Genomic DNA, 25585 nt, shown 5'->3' on the forward strand with positions numbered 1-25585 from the left:
GCTTCCTTCTCTAGTGTTCCAAGCTGGGATTCTACTTCAGTTAGACTGAACACAATTGTTTGCCTTGCCCCTCCTGTTGTGCCAATTGTTATGCCTCTTATCATCACTTTGAACGCCTCCCACTCTACCAGGGGGGGAGGAGGCCGTGCGGCATTTTGGGAGAAGAAATTGTTAAACACACCCGATATTTGTGGTTTAAAGGCACCGTCCTCGGGTAATTGGGGGTTGAACCTCCACGTCGGGACCGGGGTGGAACCCTACCCCATTGGAGAGTGAGCTCTAGAGAACTGTGTCCGATAATATTTTCCCTATGTATGCTGTGTCCAGCACCTGCGGTAGCAGGGTGGGGGAGCATAAGATGCGATCTATCTACATGTGCAAAGCATGCATCGGGGAATAAAATTTGTATTTGCGTATTTCTACATTTTTGCTGCGCCATACATCTGTCAGTACCGGATGTATGACGTTACAACGCATACTTTTACAACGCATGCACTTACAACGCAATTTTTACAACGCAACATCCACTACAACGCATTCCATTACATCGCATGACACTACAACGCATTTTTAAAAACTACCTTTACAACGCATTCCATTACATCGCATACCACCTTTACAACGCATACAATTACAACGCATAATATTACATTGCATTTAAGGTAAGTATTGGATAGTATAGGGGTCAAAATTACTATTCTAACTCCAGGGGGTGCAAGAGTAGGGTAAGTGTTGGATAGTATAGGGGTAAAAATTACTATTCTAACTCCAGGGGGTGCAATAGTAGGGTAAGTGTTGGATAGTATAGGGGTAAAAATTACTATTCTAACTCCAGGGGGTGCAACAGTAGGGTAAGTGTTGGATAGTATAGGGGTAAAAATTACTATTCTAACTCCAGGGGGTGCAACAGTAGGGTAAGTGTTGGATAGTATAGGGGTAAAAATTACTATTCTAACTCCAGGGGGTGCAACAGTAGTGTAAGTGTTGGATAGTATAGGGGTAAAAATGACTATTCTAACTCCAGGGGGTGCAACAGTAGGGTAAGTGTTGGATAGTATAGGGGTAAAAATTACTATTCTTACTCCAGGGGGTGCAACAGTAGGGTAAGTGTTGGATAGTATAGGGGTAAAAATTACTATTCTAACTCCAGGGGGTGCAACAGTAGGGTAAGTGTTGGATAGTATAGGGGTAAAAATTACTATTCTAACTCCAGGGGGTGCAACAGTAGGGTAAGTGTTGGATAGTGTAGTGTAATATTATGCGTTGTAATGGTATGCGTTGTAAAGGTAGTATGCGATGTAATGGAATGCGTTGTAAAGGTAGTTTTTAAAAATGCGTTGTAGTGTCATGCGATGTAATGGAATGCGTTGTAGTGGATGTTGCGTTGTAAAAATTGCGTTGTAAGTGTAGTGCGTTGTAAAAGTTGCGGTGTAAAGGTTGTTCCCCGTCAGTACCCATCCTCAAGCCCATGTTTCTAGTGCTTTGGCCTGTCGTATTGTTATTGCTCTTTTAAGTGGAGGGTGTAATCTATCTAGTTGTATACATAAGACAGCATTGTAGTCCCCACCCAGAATCCACGGGTGCTGCACCCAGTCCGCCAGAGCAGCAATGACTCTCTTTAGGAACACCTCTTGTTCCGAATTTAGGGCATAAAAACTACCAATCAATACCAACTGCCCGTCAAGTTCTCCTTTTGACAACACAAATCTGCTTCCCCATCTATACGCTGCTCTAGTAGGTTGAAAGTGACCCCTGCCCTAATCCATACCGCTGCACTCCATGCAAATGCAGAATATGTTGTGTTGTACAATTGGCCCTCTATTTTTTTCGGAGTTTACCGGCTTCGGCTTTGTTTAAATGTGTTTCCTGTATGAATACTATATGCGCCTTACATCTGATTAGTTGTGCATGGGAACACGGTACCTCTTATGAACGGAGCCCATGCCCCGCACATTCCATGTGAGGAATTTATATGATGATAGAGTCATTAGTGTTGTGTATGCATTCTAAAATGTGCCCTTGCGTTTTCGCTCTGTTCTGTGGCAGGTTTAGTTTGTGCCCAGTTGTGTGCCCTTCGTAACTCCTAACTGTGCGTTTGAACTACCCCAATACTTCGGTCCAACCTCAAACGTGTGTTCGACCAAACAGTAGCCAAAAGTGGCGCCAACTTAAACACAATACTTGCAATCGCCAGGGGGGAAGTACGCCAGCTGCGGACAATCTCACCTCCAGACATTTCTCTTGTGTCACGTTTGAAAGCAGCATTGCATTGAATATTCTGTGATTTAGGAGAAAGAGAGAGAAAGAAAAAAAAGAAAAAGGGAAGGAAGAAAAAGGAGAGAGAAGAGGGAAAAAGTGGCCTTACTCCCCGGAACAGGGGTCAGTCTCCCCCCACATCTCGTAAAGTCTGTGATTTGTGGCCATTCATCTTGTGTTTGTTCGTTTCTGTTTCGTGGTGATATAGGCGTCTCATTTTTGCCCAATTCAGTATTGTTTTTTTTTTTGCGGTTCCGATACTGTTCCCCTTTATTATTTGTCCTGTGTGTTTCCTTTGTTCAGTCCAGCAAATCCTGGGCAGTTTGTGGAGTCATAGATGGAAATAAAGGTTGGCTGTTCTGGTATCCCGCCCGCAGATGAATCCCGTCTGTTGGCTTCTCTTGCTGTCCTTGGTGCCGCTGCAGTTTTCAAAGCGCTCTCCTGCGCTCTATTTTTTGCTGTGGGGTAGGCGCTCTGCCTTCCTCTAATCACTGCCTTGAAGTGTTCCTTTTCCCTGTGCACCTACGGCCCTGGCTCAGTTTTCGGGGCTGTTTGTGTTCTTCCGATATCGCCATGTCCGGGAAATTAGTTTCTATCCACAACCAAGCTGCATTTACTTCCTCGAAGAAGTGAATGGCTTTATCGTGCATAATCTTGAGCTTGGCGGGGAATATCAACCGTATTGCAGGTTCAGTTGCTGCAGGTGTTTCTTAACCCCAAAGAAGGGTTCCCTTCGTCTCTGTACCTGTGCAGTATAGTCCGGGAACAGTGAGATCCTTGCGTTTTCATAAAGGAGGGGTGCTCGTTCTCTTGCTTTGCAGAGGAGTATGTCCCCGTCTTTATAATTCAGGCTTTTCACCACCATTGGCCTCAGTGGCAGACCGGGTGAACGATTCCCGGTAGGCATCCTGTGGGCCCTCTCCACACTGAACATATCAGACAGTCCTTCAGTCGCCACCGCAGTACGCAACCATTGCTCTATAAATTGCATTGGATCACGTCCCTCACTTTTTTCGGGCATACCTATTATACGTATGTTGTTTCTACATGCTCAACCCTCTGCATCATCAACCCTGTCTTGCAGTTCTTTAACTTGTTGCCGCAGCTGTGTGACCATTTCTGTTTGTTCTTTGCCCCCTGGAGTGATTTCTGGCAGGCTCATCGAGTATTTCTGGACTTTCTCAGCCATGTTTTTATGGTCAGCCAGCAGTAGACTTACATCAGTTGTGAGTGTGCCCAGTTGCTGCTCCAGCACTGCCCTAGATTCTCTTATTTCTCTCAATATTATGTCTAATTTGTCTGGGGGTGGTCCTTCTTGTACAGGGGTATCTGGGATCTCTTCCTGCGATAACGGCAAGTCTCTCGATGCATTGACGCTGGGGTCCCCTCCGGGGGTCTGTTCCGCCTGATTCCCTTTCGGTCTTCCCATCGTTGTATCTCTCGGTTCCCAAATGGCGGCTGGGACACTATTCTCTCATATTGTTTGGGGGCCCAATGTGAACTCCTTGCTGCAAGTTGCATGTCTCTGCACCAGGGGCTTATATATTGTGGCGGGACATGTGTTGTGCAGCTATGCAGCCCATGCGTTGTAAGATGAGGGGGGGAATCCACCCTATGTCCCTGTTTATTTTGTTTCATCAGGGCAGTGTTGCACTGCCGCAGTCGATCACTGCTGCCTCCCTGCCATTCGGGCCCCCTTAGTTTGCCGCTCACCTTGATCTTCCACAGTCTATACAGGCCCCTGGCGATCAAGCCGGGTCACCGCCCCCCAGTACAGCGTTGTTGTTTCCCGACCGGAAGAATATGTCGCTCCATGCAACTGACTCCTTCCTGCAGCCGCAGCTGTAGGGTAAGCATGGATGAATGTTTTTGTGGGGCATAGAGGAGAGTAATCGGCCCAGGAGCTCCTGAATTAGGTGTCCGCCATCTTCCGTGGCTGGCCACGCCCCCTCCCCCAGAACTGTGGTACTGGACAAAAGATTTCCCTCTCTGACTTCCAACATCATAACTTCATTTTAATTTCACATCATTTCAAATGTAATGCTCTGTTGAGGACCAGCTTCCAAAAATGCTTGTGCAGGAATGACTTCCTGTCAGATGCCTATCTGGTCTCTGGATGGTGCACAGGCTGCAAAAAATATGTTGAAGTCAGTTATCAAGAAATGTCATAAAGTGAAAGCGGCAGGTGAGGGCCAAATTATGCGGTAGGTTAAGTAAATTATGTGGCCAGATAAGGCTAATTATGCGCGCACATTGCTGCAAATTTTGTATTAGTATTGCTTCATTATTTGATCATTTTTAGGTCGAGCATTCAAGACCTCTCATATACTTTAGTATGTACATATTATTATTATTATTATTATAGAGGCTTTTGTAACGCGCTCTGCTACTAAATAGTATAGTATCCTGGCGCGGAGAGAAAAGGAAGGGGGCAGATCACAATAAATGCAAAAGAGGGACAACCATTAGGCGTTGGTGTTAAAGAGGTAGGTTTTTAGGCCTTTCCTAAATGCCATGATGGAAGGGGCTGTTCTCAGTTGCAGGGGGAGGGCATTCCAAGCTCTCGCTGCTCTAACAGAAATGGATTGTCCACCAAGCCTACTATATTTGAACTTTGGTACAGTCATTTGATGAAGATTGCTTGATCTGAGAGGGCGGTTGGGGGCATAAAGGGAAAATCTTTTTCTCAAATAGGTAGGGCCTGGTAGGTGGAGTGCACGGTATGCTAACACAAGGATCTTGAATAAGATCCTTTGAGCCACTGGAAGCCAGTGAAGGTCTCGGAGAGGTTGGCGGACGCTAGATCTTCTGGGGATGTTGAACAGCAGCCGGACCGCAGCATTTTGGATGACTTGAAGGCGGTGGATCAGATAGGCTGGGAGTCCGCAGTAGAGAGCATTCGCATAATCCAATCTGGATAATATCAGAGCGCGAATGACCGTCTCCTTAGCTGCTCGCGGGAGCAAAGGAAGGAATCTGCGTAGAGTTTTGAGAGTGGAGAAGCAGATTCCGGTGAGTTTTTTCAGGTGATCTTCAAATCTTAGATTATTGCTAAACCAGATTCCTAGGTTTTTTGCAGGTCCACCTGTGGATTTGGGGCTGGGAAAATCGGTGGGCCAGAGAGAATCATAGAAATTATCTGGGAAGGAACCGTACAGCAGAATTTCCGATTTGCTCTCATTACACTTGAGTTGAGCCAAGGCCAGCCAGCGGAAGACCGATGATAAGCAGAATTGGACTCTCGTCGTGTCCAGGTTGTTTTTGGGCCATGTAAACAAGAGCTGGGTATCATCGGCGTAGGCCATAATTTTGGCCCCCAGCTGTTCCGCTAGATAGATAAGGGGGGTGATATAGACATTAAAAAGCAGGGGGCTTAAGGTGGAGCCCTGTGGTACGCCAGTTGAAAGTTTTTTGGGAGAAGAAGAGAAAGGCGGCATCCACACTTGCTGGGACCTGTCATCTAAGAAAGATCTTAACCATCCGAGAGCAGGGCCAGTTATGCCTATGTCTGCTAGTCTGGTAAGTAGGAGGGAGTGAGGAACCGTATCGAAGGCGGCAGAGAGGTCCAATAAAATCAGCGCCGCTCTGCCACCTCCGTCTAAGCACTCACGGATAGGCTCAGAGACCTCAACTAGGGCCGTCTCTGTACTGAAAGCAGCTCTAAAGCCTGATTGCGCAGGGTGGAGAGCTTGAGAGTTTTCTACGAATCGGTCCAGCTGTGAAAATGCAACTTTTTCGCATATCTTTGTTAGAGCTGGCAGTAAAGAAATGGGTCGGAAATTAGCGGGAGTTTTTGGATCTAGGCCATTTTTCTTAAGGAGTGGTAGCAGTTTTGCCTGTTTCCAGCAAGTTGGCACTGTGGCGCTGGAAAAAGAGAGGTTCACAATATGTGTCACCTCTTGGTATTATATAATTATATGTGCATGTACTTTGTGGGCTCTGGAGATCAGCCCTAGGACTTGTCTGATTCTGCTTAGGGACTTTTTTTCTGTTCAACTGCCTCTATTTAACTGTCTTGATAGAAAAAAACCAGCAGAGGTCAGTAAAATACCAGAAGTGCTTTCTGCTGAGGGACTTTCTTTTTTTTAAATTTTTCTGGCAAATGCCTCTTTTTAACTTTCTTGATAGAAAACTACCAACAGAGGTTAGTAAAATACCAGAATCACTTTAGCATTCTCTAGATTCCAGTCCTTAGAAATTGTCTTCCACGAGCACCCGTAGAAAATGACATTTTTTTCAAATCTTGTATTTTCAGTGCTATGACCACCAAAGGCCCTGATTTTATATTAAAAATAGAGCTTTAGACTATTCCATTTCCCGCTGAAAGGCAATATTTCGCTCCAAGTGTTCCCATACCTGGCGTGTCAAACAGCTGGGTGCTTACTTTCCCTCCATGTTGAAAAACAGTAGATGTTTTAGCACCCAGGCTAAAGTACATATAAGGTCCCAAAGGCGAGACTGATTGCATTACAAATGCTTGTTAAACTTGGTAACACTCTCTGGGCATTGGTTGCACCTCATAAAACCAGTTTAACACCCAAAAGCAACAGAAAGGTGACCAGGCCAGCTTTGCAAAGAGCCTTTCATTGAGTTTCAAAATGTGTTGTCGCATTTACAGTAACTTTTGAACGGTTTGAGCTAGAAAATATATTTTTTAGTTCAAATTTGCAGAGTATGCAGCAGATGATTGATTATGTGGCAAAAGCGGCAAAAGCGGCAAACCTACAATTATGCGAAAATCTCCGGCCGCACAATCACATAATTGCAGGGCCCCTGATTATAGTAGAAATTGTGTGCTTGCCTCGATTTTTGATGAGAGGACGCATTGCTTGCTTGCAATACATAGTGCAAAAAACAGAAGCACTGCAAATAGCCACTAGAGTTCTGGTCATTCGCATTGTTCTCTGCTACATATTTGCTGCTTATGATGCCTAATTTTGCAACGTGGGATAATAAATTAATTTCAGAAATGTTGCTTAAAAAGCAAAATGTGAAAATTACCGAAACTTTGCAAGGTTACGCTCACGTAATGGGCACTTCATTAATAAAGTTATTTTACCAAAAGGAGAAGAGAATAAGCTTACCTGGCTGTTCATTTTCTGTACATTCCAAGGTGGCATCAATTCCATCTAGTCCTTCCAAACTAGCAAGATCCATAATCTTTTAATTCAACATTACTAAGGTTAAGCTCTAAAGGACATCCGCCACCTGTCCCTTTAACGTGCTGCTTCGCCTTGCTATAATCTTCACACACATTCTTGCACAGATCATACCACCTCTTTTTAATAACAGTTACAAGGCATTTGGTAGTGGAGATGGCATTTATCTTTTGCAGGATACTGTTGCAGATACAATTTTAATATGCAGAGATGTACGGTGGGACTGTGCACCAAATGAAACATCATAGTTTTCCAGGACAGAGTCAACGAGCAGTTCCACAGATTGTTTGGAAAATGTAGCCTTCCATTTTCTACATAGAATGCATTGGCCATGTTTGCAAATAGATTACCTTCAGCTGAGTAGCCTTTATTCTGACAACTGATCTGCCAAACAATCCTCTGAACCAGGCTTTCCAGCAGCGGCTATATTAAGAATGATCTATTGGCAGCAAAGTTTACAGGCCACATTATCTGTCAGCATACAAAAATGTAAATACCCATGACACACTTTGCTTTTAAGTCCACAAATCCGACTCCGACACATTTCCGACTATTTCTTATGGTTGCTAGGCAAGCCCCTCTAAAATATAGACAGAACACCAACTCCCTACCAAGGACTTAATTGGAACCTTTAAAATAGGTTAATAAGGGGAGTAGCGCACACCGTGACCCAAGATGGCCGCACGTCGTTGAACTTTCGACCGACCCCTGAGCGGCTCCAGTGCGTCCCGCATCACAACAATGCTGGATTCAGACATCGGAACACCACTGCTTTAAAGTGATATGCCTTGCACTTTCTGCAACTTCCTGAACACAGAGAAATATGCAGGTGACGTCCATAGCTTGATAGCAGCCGCCATTTTGTTTTTTCTTGCCGTTTTTTCTATCACCTCTACATGTTTCTTGAATGGCGCTTCTATGAACATATTTTTGAGTACTTTTTCTGGAGACATTTGTCTTTTCTTTCCACATTTACTGTATACTCAGAAATGCTGATTCTACTTATTGTTGTCCTGCAAAATGAAGCTTCTATTGAGGTGAATTCTATATTACGGTTTTGGCGCCGCCATTTTGCAGCTTGATGGTTTTCCTGCCGATTTTCTCCTCATGACTCACTAATGACACCCTATATTCATGGTTGTTGGATGCCTACGCATTATTTTTGATGTCTCTCTCTCTGCGATGCCAGCTTTCCTTGGAGACAACCTTATCTTTGTGGATTATTCTTCCTAAACTACTTCATCTTTTTCTGTGTGGTGCTTTTCCTCGGCCAGCAACTTCCTTGCCACTTCATGGGTAGGGGCTGACGTCTCCTACACCAGCATAAATTGACAACGAGCACTCCTACTACTTCCATATCGGGAGTATCTACGTTTAATATATTTTCTAGCTTATCACATTCGCCTTCAGACTGTGACCCTCTTGAACTTTCAGGACTTTCCTCCAACATGTCGTCTAAGGGGTCACTATCCTCTACTACTGGCAAGAGACTCAAGCAAGATCCTCCTTCTGCCCCTAAGTCTGCCTCTCCAGTTTCTTTGAAGATAGTTTGGGAGGAACTGCACGCCCATCGCCCATTCTTTGAGGAAACTAACTCTCGCCTGCAAATGTTGGATGATAAATGGTCTTCCATGGACTCTCGCATCGCGGCAGTGGAGCATCACCTGGATGATGTTTAAGTTCTATCTTCTAAGGTATCTTTGTTGGAATTAGAGATCTTCCCACTGAAAAGAGCGTGCCAAGACTTGGAAAACAGAATTCGTCGTAATAATCTGCGTATTTATGGACTTCCTGAGGGTCTTGAGGGGGAGGATCCCGTCACATATTTTACGTCCTTTTTACCTCCGTTTTTGGACCTACCTGCCTCTACCAAATTAAACATTCAGCGTGCTCATAGACTTGGTCTTCCTCTCTCCTCCTCATCGGCACCTGCTAAATCCCGTGGAGTAATTATTTTATGTTTGCAATTCACTGACCTTTTGCTGGTTCTTAATGCAGCTAAAACCAAAAAGAACTTATCCTGGCATGGCACCAAAGTTTTTATCTCTCAAGATGTCTCTACACTGACTGCTAAACGTTGCAAAGAATTTCTGGATCTTCGTCCTCCTCTTCGTTCCTTAGGTGCAAGATATGGTCTATTCCATCCATTTCTCAACAAGACCTCTACCTTTGAGGACCCAGCTGAACTTCGAAAACGTATTCATTCCCACTCTACTACGTCAATGGAGACATCTCCTTCTACGTCTGGTTCTTGACTTTCCTATTGTATTTTGATTATACTATTATCTTGATTTAATTAGCTTATTTTTTATCTTCTAATTATATTGTTATATTTTTAAGTCCGTTTTAACTTATTTAGTATTTTCTTTGCAGCTACGTTGATGCTCTTTTCGTCCTTGTCTCTTATGTTTATCTCTCCTTTTTATTTCTCTTAAGTGTTTTATTGTGGTATAGGCATCCTTGTATTTGTTTTAATTTAGGTTTTATTCCTCCTATTTACAGGTTGAATATTTTTTCAACTTCCATCCATGTTCCCGCTCATGCTCCTAGTCCTTTTATGGATGTCCTGACGTGGTGTGTCACCCCCTGTTGGGTGTGCTGTCTTTATTGTCCCTTGCCGCCTCCCTTTCTCTTTTTGCTCCTTAAGGTACATACTGCAGTCGTTGTTTGACATGTACTGTCTTCTTTTGTTTCTACTCTCTTTCCTACCCTCCTTTTCCCCTCTTTCTTTCCTCTTTTTCTTGTCTAACTCACGATTTTGGTAAATCCTTGTTTTATATTGGCGTTTTTTTATTTCTATGCTCTATCTATTTTTTTTATTTATTTCATTTTTTCATTTCACATATATGTTTTATAATGTTCCCTTGATGCCTTGAGTTCAGAGTCATTTCTTGGAATGTGAAAGGTTTTATTAACCCCATCAAAAGACAGAGAATACTGTCCCACCTTGCCTCTTTCAATCCTGACTTGGTCCTTTTACAAGAGACCCATCTTACAGAACCAGAGGCATTAAAGTTAAAACGTAGTTGGGTGGGCTCAGTTTTATATTCCCCTTCTTTGAACAAGAAAAATGGTGTTACAATTTTATGTCACAAAAATTAAATTGCAAGGTTATTTCACAAGAGACTGATTCTGAAGGGAGATGATTATTAGCTAAATTGTTAATAAATAATATTTCTTTAACAGTTTTTAATGTTTATGGGCCTACACATCCAGATTCTTCTTTCTGGCCCTTAATTACACAGAAATGTATTCAATTCAAAGATGATTATTTTATATTAGGAGGTGATTGTAATCAAATTGTTGACCCCTTTGTTGATCACCAATCCCAAGTCCGCTACACTCCTCACAAAGCATATAAATAATTTCTTGATACCATATCCCAAGCTCACCTTGTAGACTCTTGGAGACTCTCCCACCCTGATTACCTAGACTTCTCTTTCTTTTCTCCTCCTCACAATTCTCTCTCTCGCTTAGACTAGATCTTTCTCTCTCAATACTTGTCTCAAAATCTTTTATCCTCCTCTCTTGAACCTATATCTCTGATCATGCCCCACTTATAACTGATCTTGATTTGCTTCCACCACACCCCAGATCCTCCCGTTCGCGTTTTAACAACTCTCTCCTTCTAGATCATACTTTTTCCTCCTCCTTTACTGCTTTTGCTAATGACTTCTTTGATCTAAACACCAATATGTCTTCCTCTCCCCATATTCTATGGGATTCCTTTAAAGTCACTGCAAGGGGCTTCATTATAGATTATGTTTCGAAAAAGAAGAAATGCTTCATTCAGCAACAGAAAGCTACCCTGGCCCACATTAAGTCTTTGGAGCATGAGTTCTACACATCATCGAATGATTCCGTGCTTCCAGCCTTGATACGTGCTAATTTAGCGTTTAACAAAACTACTACTAATAATGCTTCTTCCATTCTCTTACGTAGCAGCGCTCATTACTATGGGGGTCGAAATAAAGTTGGAAGCTTCTGGCGAACTATTTGAAAACACGCAAGGAACGAACTCTGATTGACTCTATTTACTCTCCTGACGGTTCTTTGCTACACAAAGATGAAGATATTCTTGACACATTCAAATTGTTCTATATGGATCTTTATACCCCGGAGTCCCCTCCCTCTAACTCCCTGTCCAATCCTATCTAGATATTATACCATCACCATCTACCTCCCATCTTAATCTATCTGATCTTGAGACAGATGTATCTTTAACCGAATTGTCCTCTGCTCTAAGACTTTTAAAGAAAGGGAAAACTCCTGGGACTGATGGCTTATCTGTTGAATTTTATTTACATTTTTCCACATTATTACTCCCTAAACTTTCAAATCTTTTTCATTCCTTTTATCTTTCTGGGAAAACAGAGCCACCATATGCCTTATTCACAAGGAAGGACGGGATCCCATGTATTGTAAAAACTATCATCCGATCTCTTTGGTTAATGTAGATTATAAGCTTATTGCCAAAATACTTGCACTACATTTAGATCCTCTTATGCCACACTTGGTCGGTAAAGAGCAGTGTGGTTTTGTCAAAGGTAGACTGACTTCGGATAATTCTCGCCTCTTTCTTAATGTTTTAAATAAGGTTCCCACCCTTTCTGCTTCTCTAGCGGCTATTTCTGTCGATGCCGAAAAGAAATTTGATAAAGTGGATTGGTCTTTCTTATTTGCGACTCTCAAATGGCATGGTTTTGGCCCTAAACTAATCTCGCTTATTTCCCTATTATACTCAGCCCCTACAGCGTCGGTGTTAATCAACGGTTCCATTTCCTCCTACTTTCCACTTCGACGCGGAGTTCGCCAAGGTTGTCCTCTTTCCCCTCTGATTTTTGTTCTTACTCTTGAACCTTTCTTATCTTCCATTCGCAATAATACTTCTATTTCTGGCTTTTTTTACGGTGATCATCATTTAAAACTCTCCGCTTATGCAGATGATATTCTATTTTTTTATTTCTGATTCGGATACTTCTATCCCCTCGCTCGTGCGTGAATTCACTTCTTTTTCCCTTGTTTCTGGGTATAAAATTAACTTGGTTAAGACAGAAATACTCCCTCTCACTAACACATGCCTTCCTCATTTGTTTTGTTCTACTGGTTTGTTTGGAGTAGTTCCAAAATCAAATACTTAGGTATGTGGTTTTCTAATTCCATTGCTTCTACCATCATATTAAATATTGTGGGACTCTATCTCGGATTGACAAACTACGTTCCTCTTGGAATCCTCTTTTTCTCTCCTGGTGGGGCCGTTTAGACTCAATCAAGATGATGGTTACCCCTATCTTAATCTATGCCCTCTCTGTGCTTCCTGTCCATATCCCTACTTGCTATGTTTGTTCAAATTCATTTGGAAGGGTAAAAGAGCCAGAATATCCTTATCCTTACTATGTAAAGAAAAACCTAATGGAGGTGTTAACTTCCCTGATTTCCGTCTTTATCACAAATCATTTACCCTTCGCCAAGCCTCAAAATGGCGTATCTACGACCTTTCCCCATACACTCCCCTTTGGCTATCCATCGAACATGATCTGTTGTTGCCTTTCTCTTTTAAGGAAGTTCTCATCTTTTCTGCAAAATCCTCTTACACTTCTACTCCCTTGTTTAAACATGCGTGTTATTTATTAAAACCTATTATTTCTACAAAATCTATATCCAGAGAAACATTTTTGGAGTCGTCTATTTGGTAAAATTCCCTTATTACTGTAAATATTAGACCTATTTTTTGGAACCCTTGGCGACGGAAAGGTATAATTTGGGTTTAACATATTTTTGATGGTACATCTCCATATTCCTTTCCCCAATTCCAATCTACTTTTCAATGTCCTCACTCATTTTTACCGAAATTTTCTATTCTAATGACGAGAATTCTAGACACTTTTTATTCTCTTCCATCCCTCTCTCCCCCTGTTCCTCCAAATCCTCTCCTACATATCCTTTTTTGCTCCCCAAGGCTTCTCTTATCTATAAGTATTTCTTGGCCCCCCAACTCAGAGCATATTAAGACTAAATTGGAACTCTTATGGGAATCTGATCTGGGATTTGAGTGGAATATTTCCTTTTGGGATCAACTTTGCTCCCGTTCTCTTAAAATTTCCCGTTCTGCCTCTCTTACTCAATCAATGTTTTTTCTATATCACAGACTTTATCTTACCCCTATCTCCTTAGCTCGTTTTTCTCTGTCCAATGATACTAATTGCTGGTCCTGTGGCTCCTCTGATGCTGATCTCAGGCACCTTCTTTTCCTTTGTTTTTCAGTTTCCATTTTCTGGGAGAAAGTTTGGTCCTATATTTCTCGTATACTTAACATCTCTATTGCTTATTCTATCCCTCTCCTTTTTGCTGTTAGCCTGTCAGATTCTTTAGATCATTCCCCTCACACACAAGGCTCCAACATATTACATTTAACTGGAAAACACTCAACAAGCTCTCTATATAACATTGGTGGAACAATATCTGTCACTTTCATCGTCTTGATCTTTTCTGGTTGCCCTTGACTATTTGTTTAGACAGCTTGGCGTCGACATTTAATTACCGATCAAATGTTGCAAATTTTAAAGCGCCTTGAATGTTTTCTCTGTTCTGTTGATTTCTATCATTTTAGCGATTTAGTAGTTACAATAAGTCATTTGAGATTACTTCTCTTATCCTCCGAAGTTTGCATTTATTATTCACCGCAAGTTATATGCCTCATTGGTTTGAATTCTTCCTTTTTCCTCTCTTCCCTCTCCCCCCCTTGTTATTTGTCCCTGAAAAATATTTAAATAGCTTTCTCTTCTGTTTTTAAATTCGAGTCTGATATCGTTATAATGCTTGTTTTACATTGTTTCTCTGTATTACTAGTTTACTGGTACATTTGTATTTCTTTCAATAAAGCTTTTTAAACTTTAAAAAAAAATATAGGTTTATAAATACCATGACACTTTGGATGCTAAACCGTGGAAAGAGAAATGGAGATAATTAATTGTACTGTTCTCTTTAAACTAAGGGCCATATCAGCAACTTTATCGCTGGCCGTGCTTAGCGATAATTTTCTTATCGCTGGCTATCTCTGCTTCTTATCGCCCTGGTAGCGCATTATCATCAACATGCTGCTCCAGGGCGATAAAAATTCCAGAGATTGTGATGTTATCGCCATTTTGCAGGGAATATCTCTGGTTTTCCAGCGATGTTCCCTGCAAAAGGGCGATAACCTTGCTGATACGACCCTGTGGTCGTATCAGCATAATCCACCCCCTATGTTAGGGGTGGCTTAGTCAGGATTTTAACAGACGTTAGTTTTTGGAGAGAACAGCAGTTTTCTCCAAAAACTAACGGCTGCTAAAATGCAAGGGCATCCTTGCTGATAGCGCAAAGACGCGTTATTGCTCTCCTGATATGTAGTGTATGTCAGGAACGCCCACTTTGCATCTCATTAGAGATACAAAGGTAAGCGTAGTGTAAAAGGGTGCTAACATGCGAATACGCATGTTAGCACCCTCTTGATGATAGGGCGTTGGTTTTATCTCCGCTTTTCTGGCTTTTAAAGCCAGAAAAGCGGAGATAAAGCCCTTGATGATATGCCCCATAATTGGCAAATTTGTGTTTGGTAAGTGTACTATTTTGTCCTCCAGCATGTATTAGTGTACTCCCTTTGTAAGTGGTAGGCTTCTAGATTCCAGGAGGCAATCACTGCTTCATTGTTTGTCATGTGTTGCATGTAGTTGCCTTAATTATGACAGGGTACGTAAGTGCAATCATTGTTTGTGCCTTAGGGTCCATATACAGAATTACATCTTGATCTCCCTTTCTTTTGGGTACACAGAGTGACTATCTGGAAGAATAATCTGCACAGTTACCGTGATTTTTCCTATTACTCTCAGAAGTTCTGACACTTGTGTGTAACCTTTTTTTTTTTACTTGTTTTTATTGCAGGAAGAATATAGCGCACGCCAAGTGTTAACACTTGTGTACAACCTTAATGATAAACAATGATTTCATTCAGTTATTGGTTGCTTTCCCTGTTTGTAAATATTGGAGCGGTCTTGCATTCTCTGTCCTGCTCCTCTTGAGTATCCTTTTTGTGTCAGCTTTTCCCTGGTGTATGTCATTATTTATTTATCATTATCTGTACACCAACTGATTGCTCTGCAGCCTATTTCATCACCTGAAGGGGTGCTCCAGCTGAGTCTCTTAAAAGGTAGTACATGGGAGAATGACACATCACACACTTTGCAGTGAATAATCTGAAGAGAGAACAACAAACAAATGTGGTAACAATATGTGGAAAAAGGAGAAGAGCCAGAAACCACACTATAAAAACAAAATGTTTTTCTGATGCAAGAGAAGCAGAGAGATAGCTGGTAAAATTGGTAGACGCCGATAAAATAGGGATAATAGCAGGTATGAAAGCAGAGATAAGGTTCAGAAAAAAGAGAGAGAAAGAAAAAGTAGAGTGGGACTTACATTATCAAAAGCTCCATTGTCCAAGTGGTATACACTTCTTGAAGGTCAGCACTGGAAATATTACATTTTCAATAACCTTACAGACAGACAACAGAGTTAAAGTGAACAAACTGCTCAGTTGCATACCTGATGTGGCTGAATATCTTTGACACGTCGGTAATGGTTCTCATCAGGAATTGTCTTGTTCCAATAGTTAAGCAAATCATGCAAGGCATGTGCAAATGCATAGACAGCCAGGTATACATTATAAGTATACCTAAGATTATCCAGATCAAACAGGATTGGGTCCAGATCAGCCACCTGTTCTTTTCCTGTGCAGACTTTTACGTCATCATCTTTTACAATCCCTTGAGCCAAGGTGGTGGTGTTGTTGTCTTGCCACAGACAGCCAAACACCTTCTCCCAGAATGGTTTAATGAAGATGTCACTTTGAAACCTCTCTGGGTGTATATTGTACACAAAGTTCTTGAACTCAGGCATGTCAACAACATAAAAGGTAGAAGCTATGGTGCCATTCAGCCAAAGCCAGGTGTCCACAGTGAAAAGATCTGGCGTGATAAAGAAGCCAGGCAACCCCAACCACACTTTCCCTTGAATTTTCCTTTTCGCAAGTGTCTCTAGTAAACGTGCTATTGCACTCACATGACTGTGGATCAGAACAACTTTGGCCTTTGATTTTCCTATTAAATCAGCAAGGCTCTCAATCCTTTCTTTAGACTGCTGAACAGACACTTTTTCAAAGAAGTCAATGCATCCACCGGTCTTCTGTATCTCCTTTTTCAAAATCAAGCTGCCTTGGGTAAAACCATCATTATCCATTGCTAAAACACCCACCCAAGTCCATTTAAAGAAATGAAGAAGTCTAGTCACTGAATAAATTCCCATTACAGTACTTGGTACCATCTGGAACAAAGACGAAATTAGATGACTTTTGCTCTCAGAAGTATATAATGGCCCATAACTGATCTGTAAAGAATGGAATAACTTTTAAAATAATTTGCGATATTTAGGTTGGATGTTTTGTTGCTCTATGTGTCTGACGATGCACACAAACCCAAATCTCCAATGCAAAAGCTTACTGTATGCTATACAATGTACATATATCCCTTAGGCTGTACATTACAATATGTGACTTTACATTGTCTTTGCTACTCAATCTCTTAGGGCACCTTCCAAATGCCCCGTAATTCTATTGTGGGCAGTAACCGGAGTTACCAGCCCCGTTGGAATTATGAGCTCTGTGGGAACACCAGAGAGCTGTTGGATTTCATTTGGACACTTCATCTTCTGAAAGCATATGAGACGTCAGGGTAAACCTTTGGGGAAAATGGGGAATTACTGCAACCATTCCGGATTCCTCCAGTATTTCCTCATTTCCCAGGGTATCCTCAGAGATCAATTTGTAATGTTGTTTTTCCTCCACCCCAGGAATTACTGAGGGCCACCCGGGATCAGTGGGACAGAGAATGCCAAACCAATTCACATTCATCTTTTATTAAGCCCCCTTTGTAGGAAACGTTCGAAGACAGATTCAGACACTGCTTCAAAACACAAAATATAACACTCAGAACTAATTGATAATCATATCTTATACAGGATATAAACACCCATGGAAGACAGAAAAGTGTAATAAAATACAACTATACCATTTACTACATTATTTTGAGGAATACAAAATGTTAGTCCACACACTCACAATCCTATCCTCAAAGAAAATGCTAAATTCATCTCAGACTAAAAACATGTCATCTTTCTGGTTCGAAAAACACTGGCACAATTTTCCCACCATCTAGGTGTATTATGTATTTATGCCTTTTAGATCCACTCCCTATTTCCAAATAAGGAACTAAGATAAATGAAGATTAAGGGACTCATGGGGTGTGGCCAAGCTGCCAACCACATTGGCCGCTTAGCACTGAAGCTCCGCCGGCTTCCCCACAATCTTGGACATATACTGACCACGGATCCACCATCCTTGCTAGATAGCTGCCTGACCTAGCTGCTGCCTCACTGTGGACTGCCTCGCAGGTGGGGGGAAGAGTGGTGTAAACAGCGCTGATATTATCCGGACTTGCCACCGCGCAGTTGGAACCCGACCGAGGCCTCACCTGACTCCTCTGCAGCCAAACGGTGAGGGCTCTCGAGGTGCAGCCACTCCTGAGGTGTGCTGGCCTGGGGGGAAATTTGCAGCATAACACCAAGGGATCCTTCAGATGCCTGGGCCAGGACCATTGCAGCTGGAGCAGATGCGTTTGAGGGAGCCTGCACTGTGGGGGAGGAGCCATTGGGCCTCGGCTGCTGTGGGGAAGAGGCAGGGCCCACAGACAGAAGCCACGCTTGTGAGAGTAGTGGCGTGGGGGTACGGCAGGAAGCCGTCCTGGATGGCAGCACATATGGAACCAGATAAGGTCGGTCCGTGTTCTCCCCGGAGGCCCCGTAGTGACAGAGATCGCTGGTGAGCCTGGGCGGGCAGCCATCTGGCCAAGTCGGAGCTTGCCCGCTGAATATCTACCTCCAGCCCTCTCTTCCCCGCATATGCCACTACCTCTGTCTGCACACTGCTAGCCCTTGTGTGAATGCTGATGTGGCCTGGAGCAACTGGACCAGATGTTAGGAGTCCAGAGCGGGGACTGCTGTAGTGGAGTGGCTTACCCTTGCTTCCTGCAGCAATTGCCTTCCTGCATCCAGCCTGGAACCCCTGCAAACCTATTGACTCCGCGACGTGGGGGCCGGGGGCACACCTCCTGTCCCTTACTCCCAGATTGCCAGGCACCTCCCCTGTGACACGGCCGTCGGCCCTCATTGGTACAGTTGCACAAAGACCAACGGCATGCCCAAACTTTGATTAATTTCCCACCTGTTAGATTATACCCCATATGGACAAATAGGCTGCCTGTACCCTACAGAGGAGAGAATCCCTGCCCCGTCGCACTGCTGAGGACTTAATCTAGATGAGCTAGATACCTTTACCACCACCAGGGTTGCGTCCACATCTCCCGCAGCGACTTGGAACTGTACACACTCTCTTAGAGGACCAGCCGGTGGCTTCCCTGACTTCTTCAGCATTGACCCCTCCCGGCATTGTTGTAAACTCACCTCCACCTTGGTGTGTAGTGTTGGTTGCAGCAGTGTAACTGGCCAGAACCCGATTTTCATCAAACTTTACACTCTTTACAGGATATGGTCTGCAGCGATCCAATGGAAAATTAGGATTTAGAGGCCAGAAGCAGGCAAAACAACATCCGTATTTTAGGGATACCTGAATCCACAAACACCGGACACCTTGACCAGTTCTCAGAACAACTCTTGTATGACGTTTGGCAAAGAATCTTTCATGTCAAAATTTGTGGTCGAGATGGCCCACGACTCTCTTGGTTCACACCCAAATCCGGGATGCCCACCGAGACCGCTCATTACTCACCTGTTGAACTTCAAGGACCGTGACACAGCCTTACGTCTGGCGAGGGAAAGAGGTCCGCTCAGCTGGGAGGGGTCCTCTGTCTCCCTGTTCCTGGACTTTACTGCAATGGTCCAGGACACATACCAAAAATACACCAGTGTTAAGGCCACACTATGCAATTTAGGGCTTCTCTATTGGATGCTTTATCAAGCCCCGACTTCGAGTGGAGGTGAATATCAAACTGTGCCTGTTGGACACTCCAACAGATGTGCAGGACTTCTGTTGTCAATACTCCAAAGAGCGTGCTGTGCTGCGGCATGACTCCCCTGAAAGAGCACCACCAGATGTTCACTCCAGCGCCAGCACAGATCTCTTTTCTACTGGCTGAAACTCCTGGCTCTAAATTGAAAATAACTATGAATTGGCAGGAGCAGAGGACTCGTCCACATTGTTTTTTAGTTGCTTGCAGTCTTTAAAGTGCCTTCCTACAGTATGTCGTTCACACACAAGTCCTTTTGTTATCACTCCATGGTGAGAGGGATTATGTCCTTAGTAATTCTGTTAGGGTTGGGATCTCCCCGGCGTATCGAGATTGGGGGCTCAAGGTGGAGGGGAAACCCGATGAGTATTGGGTATATTTGATACTTTCGTAATCACAGTTCGATGACAGTGCCATTCACTATTGTCCTTAATATGCAATGACACCACACAACAAGGTCCACCCCTTCGCAGATATCACTCTAGTGACATGGAACATACAAGGTTTGAACAATCAGCGCAAGGGCAAACAGGTACTACAATATTTACAACAACACCAGGCTGATATTGACTTTTTACAGGAGACACATTTATCCCCTACTCCATCACCTGGTGGCGCACTGTTTTAGTTTGAAATCTTTTTATTGAGATATCAACAAATGAGATGCAGTGAGACATGGGGCCTAGGTCATAGGCCGATAGCTGTCATTTTGCTTTGCAGAGCATCAACATAGCATAAAATAAGAACTTCCCCACCCCCTCCCTTTCCCCTTCTTCCCTCCCTCTCCTGTCTCCTCCCCCCAGGACCAGCCGCCTGCACAGCAAGTTGAAAAACAAACCCTGTACTCTATAACCCATAGGGGTGAAGTTTAATATGTGCTGTGACCCAGCTCAAGCAGGCAAAGCAGCTGTAGATATCTAGGACAGGGCAGCTCGCGGAATTCAGTGCACAACAGGGAGACAAAGGGGTGCCACCCCTCGGAAAGGAGGCCCCATCCCCTTGAAGCGAGGAGGTGATGCGTTCCATGCTAAGGACATACCACAGTCGGTGCAGCCATCCTTGTATGTTTGGTATGCTGTCTGTGCTCCAGTGTGATAATATGTTTTGTAATACCGCCCCTAGGGCTATACCCATTTGCCTACCTTTGAGAGACTTAAGGGGATAGGACACCCCCAGGACCACATCCTCAGGGAAACGGAGGAGCGTAGTGTCAAAGTGGCTGTCAATCTCGTTCAGCACCTGTGTTCAGTAAGTAGCGAGTGTAGGGCATTCCCATAACTGGTGTAAGAGTGTGCCTTCAGAGTCACACCCCCTCCAGCAAGTGGAAGAGCAATCAAGGTTGCTCTTTTGAAGTCAGAAGGGTGTAAGGTCCCAGTATGTCATGATCTTAGTGGCCGTTTCAATGCTATTTATAGCTGAGTGTCAGGCTCGATAGTGAATATCCGTCCATTCTATGGAGGTTAGAGTCTGGCCTAGTTCCGTCTCCCAATGTCTGTGGCCTGCTGATTTGGTCGACTGTTCAGGGGGGCCCAAGATGTGGTAGAGCTCTGTGATAAGTCGCTTTGTGGATTGTTTGGAAAGCAGCCATTTGGTATGGGGCCGCTCTGCTCCCGGGCGAATTTGGGGTTGCATGACCCAGTGTCGTATTTGCAAGTAATGGTAGCGCTCTGTTTTGGGCATACGGAAGTCAACCTTAAAATCCTCAAAGGAAAGGGGGCTCACTACAGCAAAAAAATGCCCTATAGACCTGTGTCCTGCAGCATCCCAGTGGCTAAACGCGTCCCAGTTAAGGCCCAGGGAGAAATCCTGGTTTTCTGTAATAGGAGGGGCGAGGTGAAAGACTTTTGACCATTGCGAGTGGCTGTCTCGTCCCAGGCTGACAGTGTGACATGGGCCACAGTAGAGTCATATAGTCCCGGGGGTCTACTAGCTTTGCAAAGGAAGGGGATCTTCCAAAGGGCCTTCTTTGCGAGCTCTCGCTCCATGAAGAGCCAGTCTTTCACAAATTCCGGCTGAGCCCACTCTAGGAGAGTCCGCAGTTGTGTTGCTTTGTTATTGCGGTCAAGATCAGGGATCCCCAGCCCCGCGCTTCATCATGAAGCCTGTAGTTCAGATCCCTGTTCCTTCGCGGTCTCTTATCCGCCCAAACAAATTAGACAAATTCAGATTGTAGTTGCTTTAAGATGCCCGGTGGGTGTTCCACCGGGAGGGTTTGGAAGAGTTATAGAACTTTGGGGAGGATGCTCATTTTGAGGGCCGCTATTCTACCCAGCCATGATAGGTTAAATGGCCGCCACCGTTGGAGCTCCTGCATTATCTGTCGCACTAGCCGAGAGCAATTGAGGGACTTCCTCTCAGCTACGGATAGGGACAGCAGGATGCCCAGAAAGAGCATCACTTTTTGGTCCCATTGAATAGGGTATGCATGAGCCGGTGCTGTGATAGTGGTCTGCTTCAGTGAGAAGCTCAATGCTTGGGACTTAGCTACATTGACTTTAGGCTAACGGTGTGGCGCTCTCCTCCAAAGAGGATTACATGAATCTGCTGGTTCTCCCGTTCCTTTTGAGCGGACAGCCCTGCCGCGTGCCCCTGGTGATGTTAAAGGGTGCAGAGGTAAACCCATTCACTCTGACAGTAGCTGATGGGAGGCTTTAGCCACTGAAGACCCACTGGCGAAAGTGGCGGCCAAACCCGAACTTCTCCAAGACAGTCTCCAAGAAGGGCCAATGAGCCCTATCAAACACCTTCTCGGCGTCTATTGATAGGAAGACACGTTCCACGGACTAAGAAATGTAGTAGCTGTCTGGTGTTATTGCTACATTGCCTGGTCGCAACAAAGCCGGCCTGGTCCGGCTCTATTAGGCCTGGCATCATTGGCCCTAGTCTAGTCACGAGGATCCCTGTAAAAATCTTGAAGTCGAGAGATATCGGACTATACGAGGCACAATATCTATATCTATTGTCTTTCCAGGCTTGGGCGACACTGCCACTGATGCCAGAAGCATTGTAGGTGGAAGTTCCCTTGTGTCGTCGATGGAATTAAAAATTTGTGTTAGTATTGGGGCTATAAGGGGGCAAATAGCTTTATAAACAAGCATTTGCAATGCAATAGGTCTCGCATTTGCAAAAGCTATTGGCATTGTAAATGACAAAACTTTTATCTATGTGTTGGTTTTGAAAACAGATAAATAAACGGCATTGTCATTTACAATGCCAATAGCTTAAACTCTCGCATTGTAAATAACAATGCCGTTTTTTTTTTGTTTTTAATAAAAAAAACATACATCAAACGCAGTCATTTATAATAGCAATAGCTGAAACTTGTGTCAATGTGAGACCTATTGCATTGAAAATGCTTTTTTTTTTACTTTGCTTATGAGATGGCAATGAATATCCAGCATAGTGAAACACTAACTTAAACGCTGACCCTTCTTCCAAAGACCAGCTCCTGCCGAGTCTCCCAAATAATTAGTGGCTCTTATTTACATTGGATATTTCTCGTTCACTTTACACCCTTTTGTGGGACACTCGGAGTCAGAGGCGCAAATAGAGACAGATTTTGGGGTGGTGGGGCACCAAATTTTTATCTTTTGCTGGACTTTTGTTAACCAACAAAAACCAGCTTGCGACTCACCAGTGGGCCGCGACTCACAGTTTGGGAAACAGTGGCATAAATGGTACACAACTGCACAAATACAGCACCTGCACTTGTGTGTACAAGTCATGAAGGTGGTAGGGTTGTTACTATTACTTTTAAGTTGAGGCTGGCACAACTGTTCTTTTAGGCAGCAAACACCACCAACAGAACACATTAAACAGAACCCAGAATACATATCAAACTCAGATGCAATATACTACAAAGCTAGGACAGGGAGCCTCCTTCTCTCCCTCTCAGCTGCTTAACTTCATTTAACTTTGGCCTGGGTAAAATGGGCCCTGGTACGTGCAATCTGGTCCGCTTGCCGCAAGTATTTCCAGAACTACCGGTAAAATGTTTAGTTTGCCACTTGGGCGCTCACTCTTCCAAAGACGCAGGGCAATTTTTAAACTTCTTCATTGCAGTCTGGCGCTCTGCATTTGCCCTTTGAGGTGGTACCCTGAGGCAGCTGCCTACAGAGGTTTTTATGGAGCACTGGCACCGAGTCTATTGGGCTAAATTACCTTTTTTATAATTTGAAAAGCTTTAAGTAAAACATGCACAGAGTGCAAAATACTCATGTATTACTGTTGTTGGGTGTGGGGGTCCTTGAACTGTGAGAGGCAAGCCTCCAGAGGGGCAGCTGGACACTGATGGGGGAAGCAGCGCTGCTGAAACATGATCTGATATTACAGCCTCCCTCAGATAAGAAGAAGAAAAACACAGACACCCAAGATCAAGGAGCAAGCAGGATGTCCCTCACGTACATATGAACCACCTTCTTTGATAGACACAGGCAAATCCCTCTCACATTACCAAGAGCAGGCAGAGCATCCCGGCAGTATTACATACAGCAAATAAGCCCATGTTCTCACACATACAGCAGCACTTTTCCACAATTGAGAGAAGTTATAACTCAGCAGACCCCATTAAGTAATGACACGCCTCCGCTAACCCCACAACAGTTAGAAAGACAAAAAAACAGTTCGCTGCGACACCCAATCAGCTTGACCCTCCACCACAACACACACAGGCCCGAGGGTATTTGTGAGTCCGGCTCCACAGCCCCTGGCAAGACTGGTTTGGAGGCAGCAATAAGTTTGGAAAAAATAATATTTTCGGACACACCGTCCGATATGGGAAAGCCGGAAATTGGGGGGGGAGAGAGGAGGGAGGGAGAAGAGAGAGGAGAGACCAAGGACCTGGGCAGAGCAGGGGAACGGGGTACTGGGAGTAGGGAATGGACAGTGTAATGTCCGGCACGCGAGGAGGCGGTCTAGCTTACCGCGCTGCCGGGGTGCGCTAGCGCGTGACGTCAGACGCTAGCGAGTATAAAATAAAGAGGCGTAGCCTCGGCAGTCAGAGCCGCGTGTCTAAACTAATAACCGGCTCCTGTCATCATTTAAGCGCGCTAATATGTAAATGAGAGCATTTAGAAATGCTACACTGGCGACGAGGGAGTGTTTTTGAACCCTGCATCTGATGCATGTGGCCCCACAGAGATGGGCAGCTACCACCCATGTATTTTGGCCAGAGAGTGGTGTTCCATCCCAGAGGGGGCCCTGAAGAGCCAGCTGGTGCTACCTGTGGGATACACGGTGAGAGCCTGAGAGCCCCATCCCAGTAGCCCGAGAGGTGTACAACACGCCTGTGTGGTGGCAGGGCTGATGCCACGAGTGGCCAGACGCCGGCCGCCCTGTACCCCGGAGCAGGCCCGGGCCCTGTGGGAGCGTCCAGGCACCCGAGAACCCTGATGCTGGCTCCCTGAGGTACGTGAGACCACTCAATGGTGTAGAGGCACGGAGGGGTACCACACTAGACGCGCACCAGGAGGTGCCCACCACTCGCTTTCGACAAGGGGAGAGAGGCGTCCGGCCTCCACCGCGGGCTGAGCACGTGCCAAGATGACGTCGATTCCCGCCATAGAGCCGTTTGTCGTTGATGGTGCCCCGTCGTCCCTTGCCCCACGCTGGAAGGATTGGACAGACTGCCTACAAATATATTTTGAGGGAGCAGGCATATCCAGGGAACGCCGCAGAGCGTTGCTACTTCACCTTGGCGGCAAGGACATCCACCGGATCTACAAGACCATCGTGGAAGCCACACCAAAGACATATTTCACGCTGCTGAACGCTCTCAATGCCCATTTCGAACCCATGGCAAACAGAGACTATGAAAGGTTCATCTTTCGTCAAGCCAAGAAGGAGGCCGACGAGTCTTTCGACGCGTTCCACGGCAGACTGAAGGAGCTTGCCAGTACATGTGGGTTCCGAGATGAGCAAGAGGAGATCCGGGGACAGATCATACAAGGGTGCTACTCCTCCAAGCTCCTGGTCACTGTTCTCCAGGAAGATGGCAAGCCTCTGGCGGACATCCTCACGTTAGGCCGGTCGAAGGAGCTGTCGCAGGCGAGGGCCTCGCAC

General features: G+C 44.5%; 1 protein-coding gene across 1 annotated transcript; it reads right to left on the bottom strand.

Moving 5' to 3' along the window:
* Window positions 1–15980: 15980 nt before the first annotated feature.
* Window positions 15981–25309, bottom strand: LOC146806107 (extracellular calcium-sensing receptor-like). The gene is made up of 2 exons (XM_085623859.1): window positions 25217–25309; window positions 15981–16769 (listed from the first exon to the last, which is right to left on the bottom strand). Exons 1-2 carry the CDS (start codon window positions 25307–25309, stop codon window positions 15981–15983), a joined length of 882 nt encoding a protein of 293 aa, XP_085479985.1.
* Window positions 25310–25585: the final 276 nt, after the last annotated feature.

This window comes from Triturus cristatus, chromosome 8, assembly GCF_964204655.1.
Source record: "Triturus cristatus chromosome 8, aTriCri1.1, whole genome shotgun sequence".
Lineage (NCBI taxonomy): Eukaryota > Metazoa > Chordata > Amphibia > Caudata > Salamandridae > Triturus > Triturus cristatus.

Excerpts from the sequence above, each read along its gene's own strand:
- LOC146806107 (XM_085623859.1), bottom strand. The coding sequence starts at position 25,309 with ATGGGCATTGAGAGCGTTCAGCAGCGTGAAATATGTCTTTGGTGTGGC. Across the intron at positions 16,770-25,216 it reads TGGATGTCCTTGCCGCCAAG|ATGGTACCAAGTACTGTAAT; the intron begins GTGAAGTAGCAA and ends TCTTTGTTCCAG.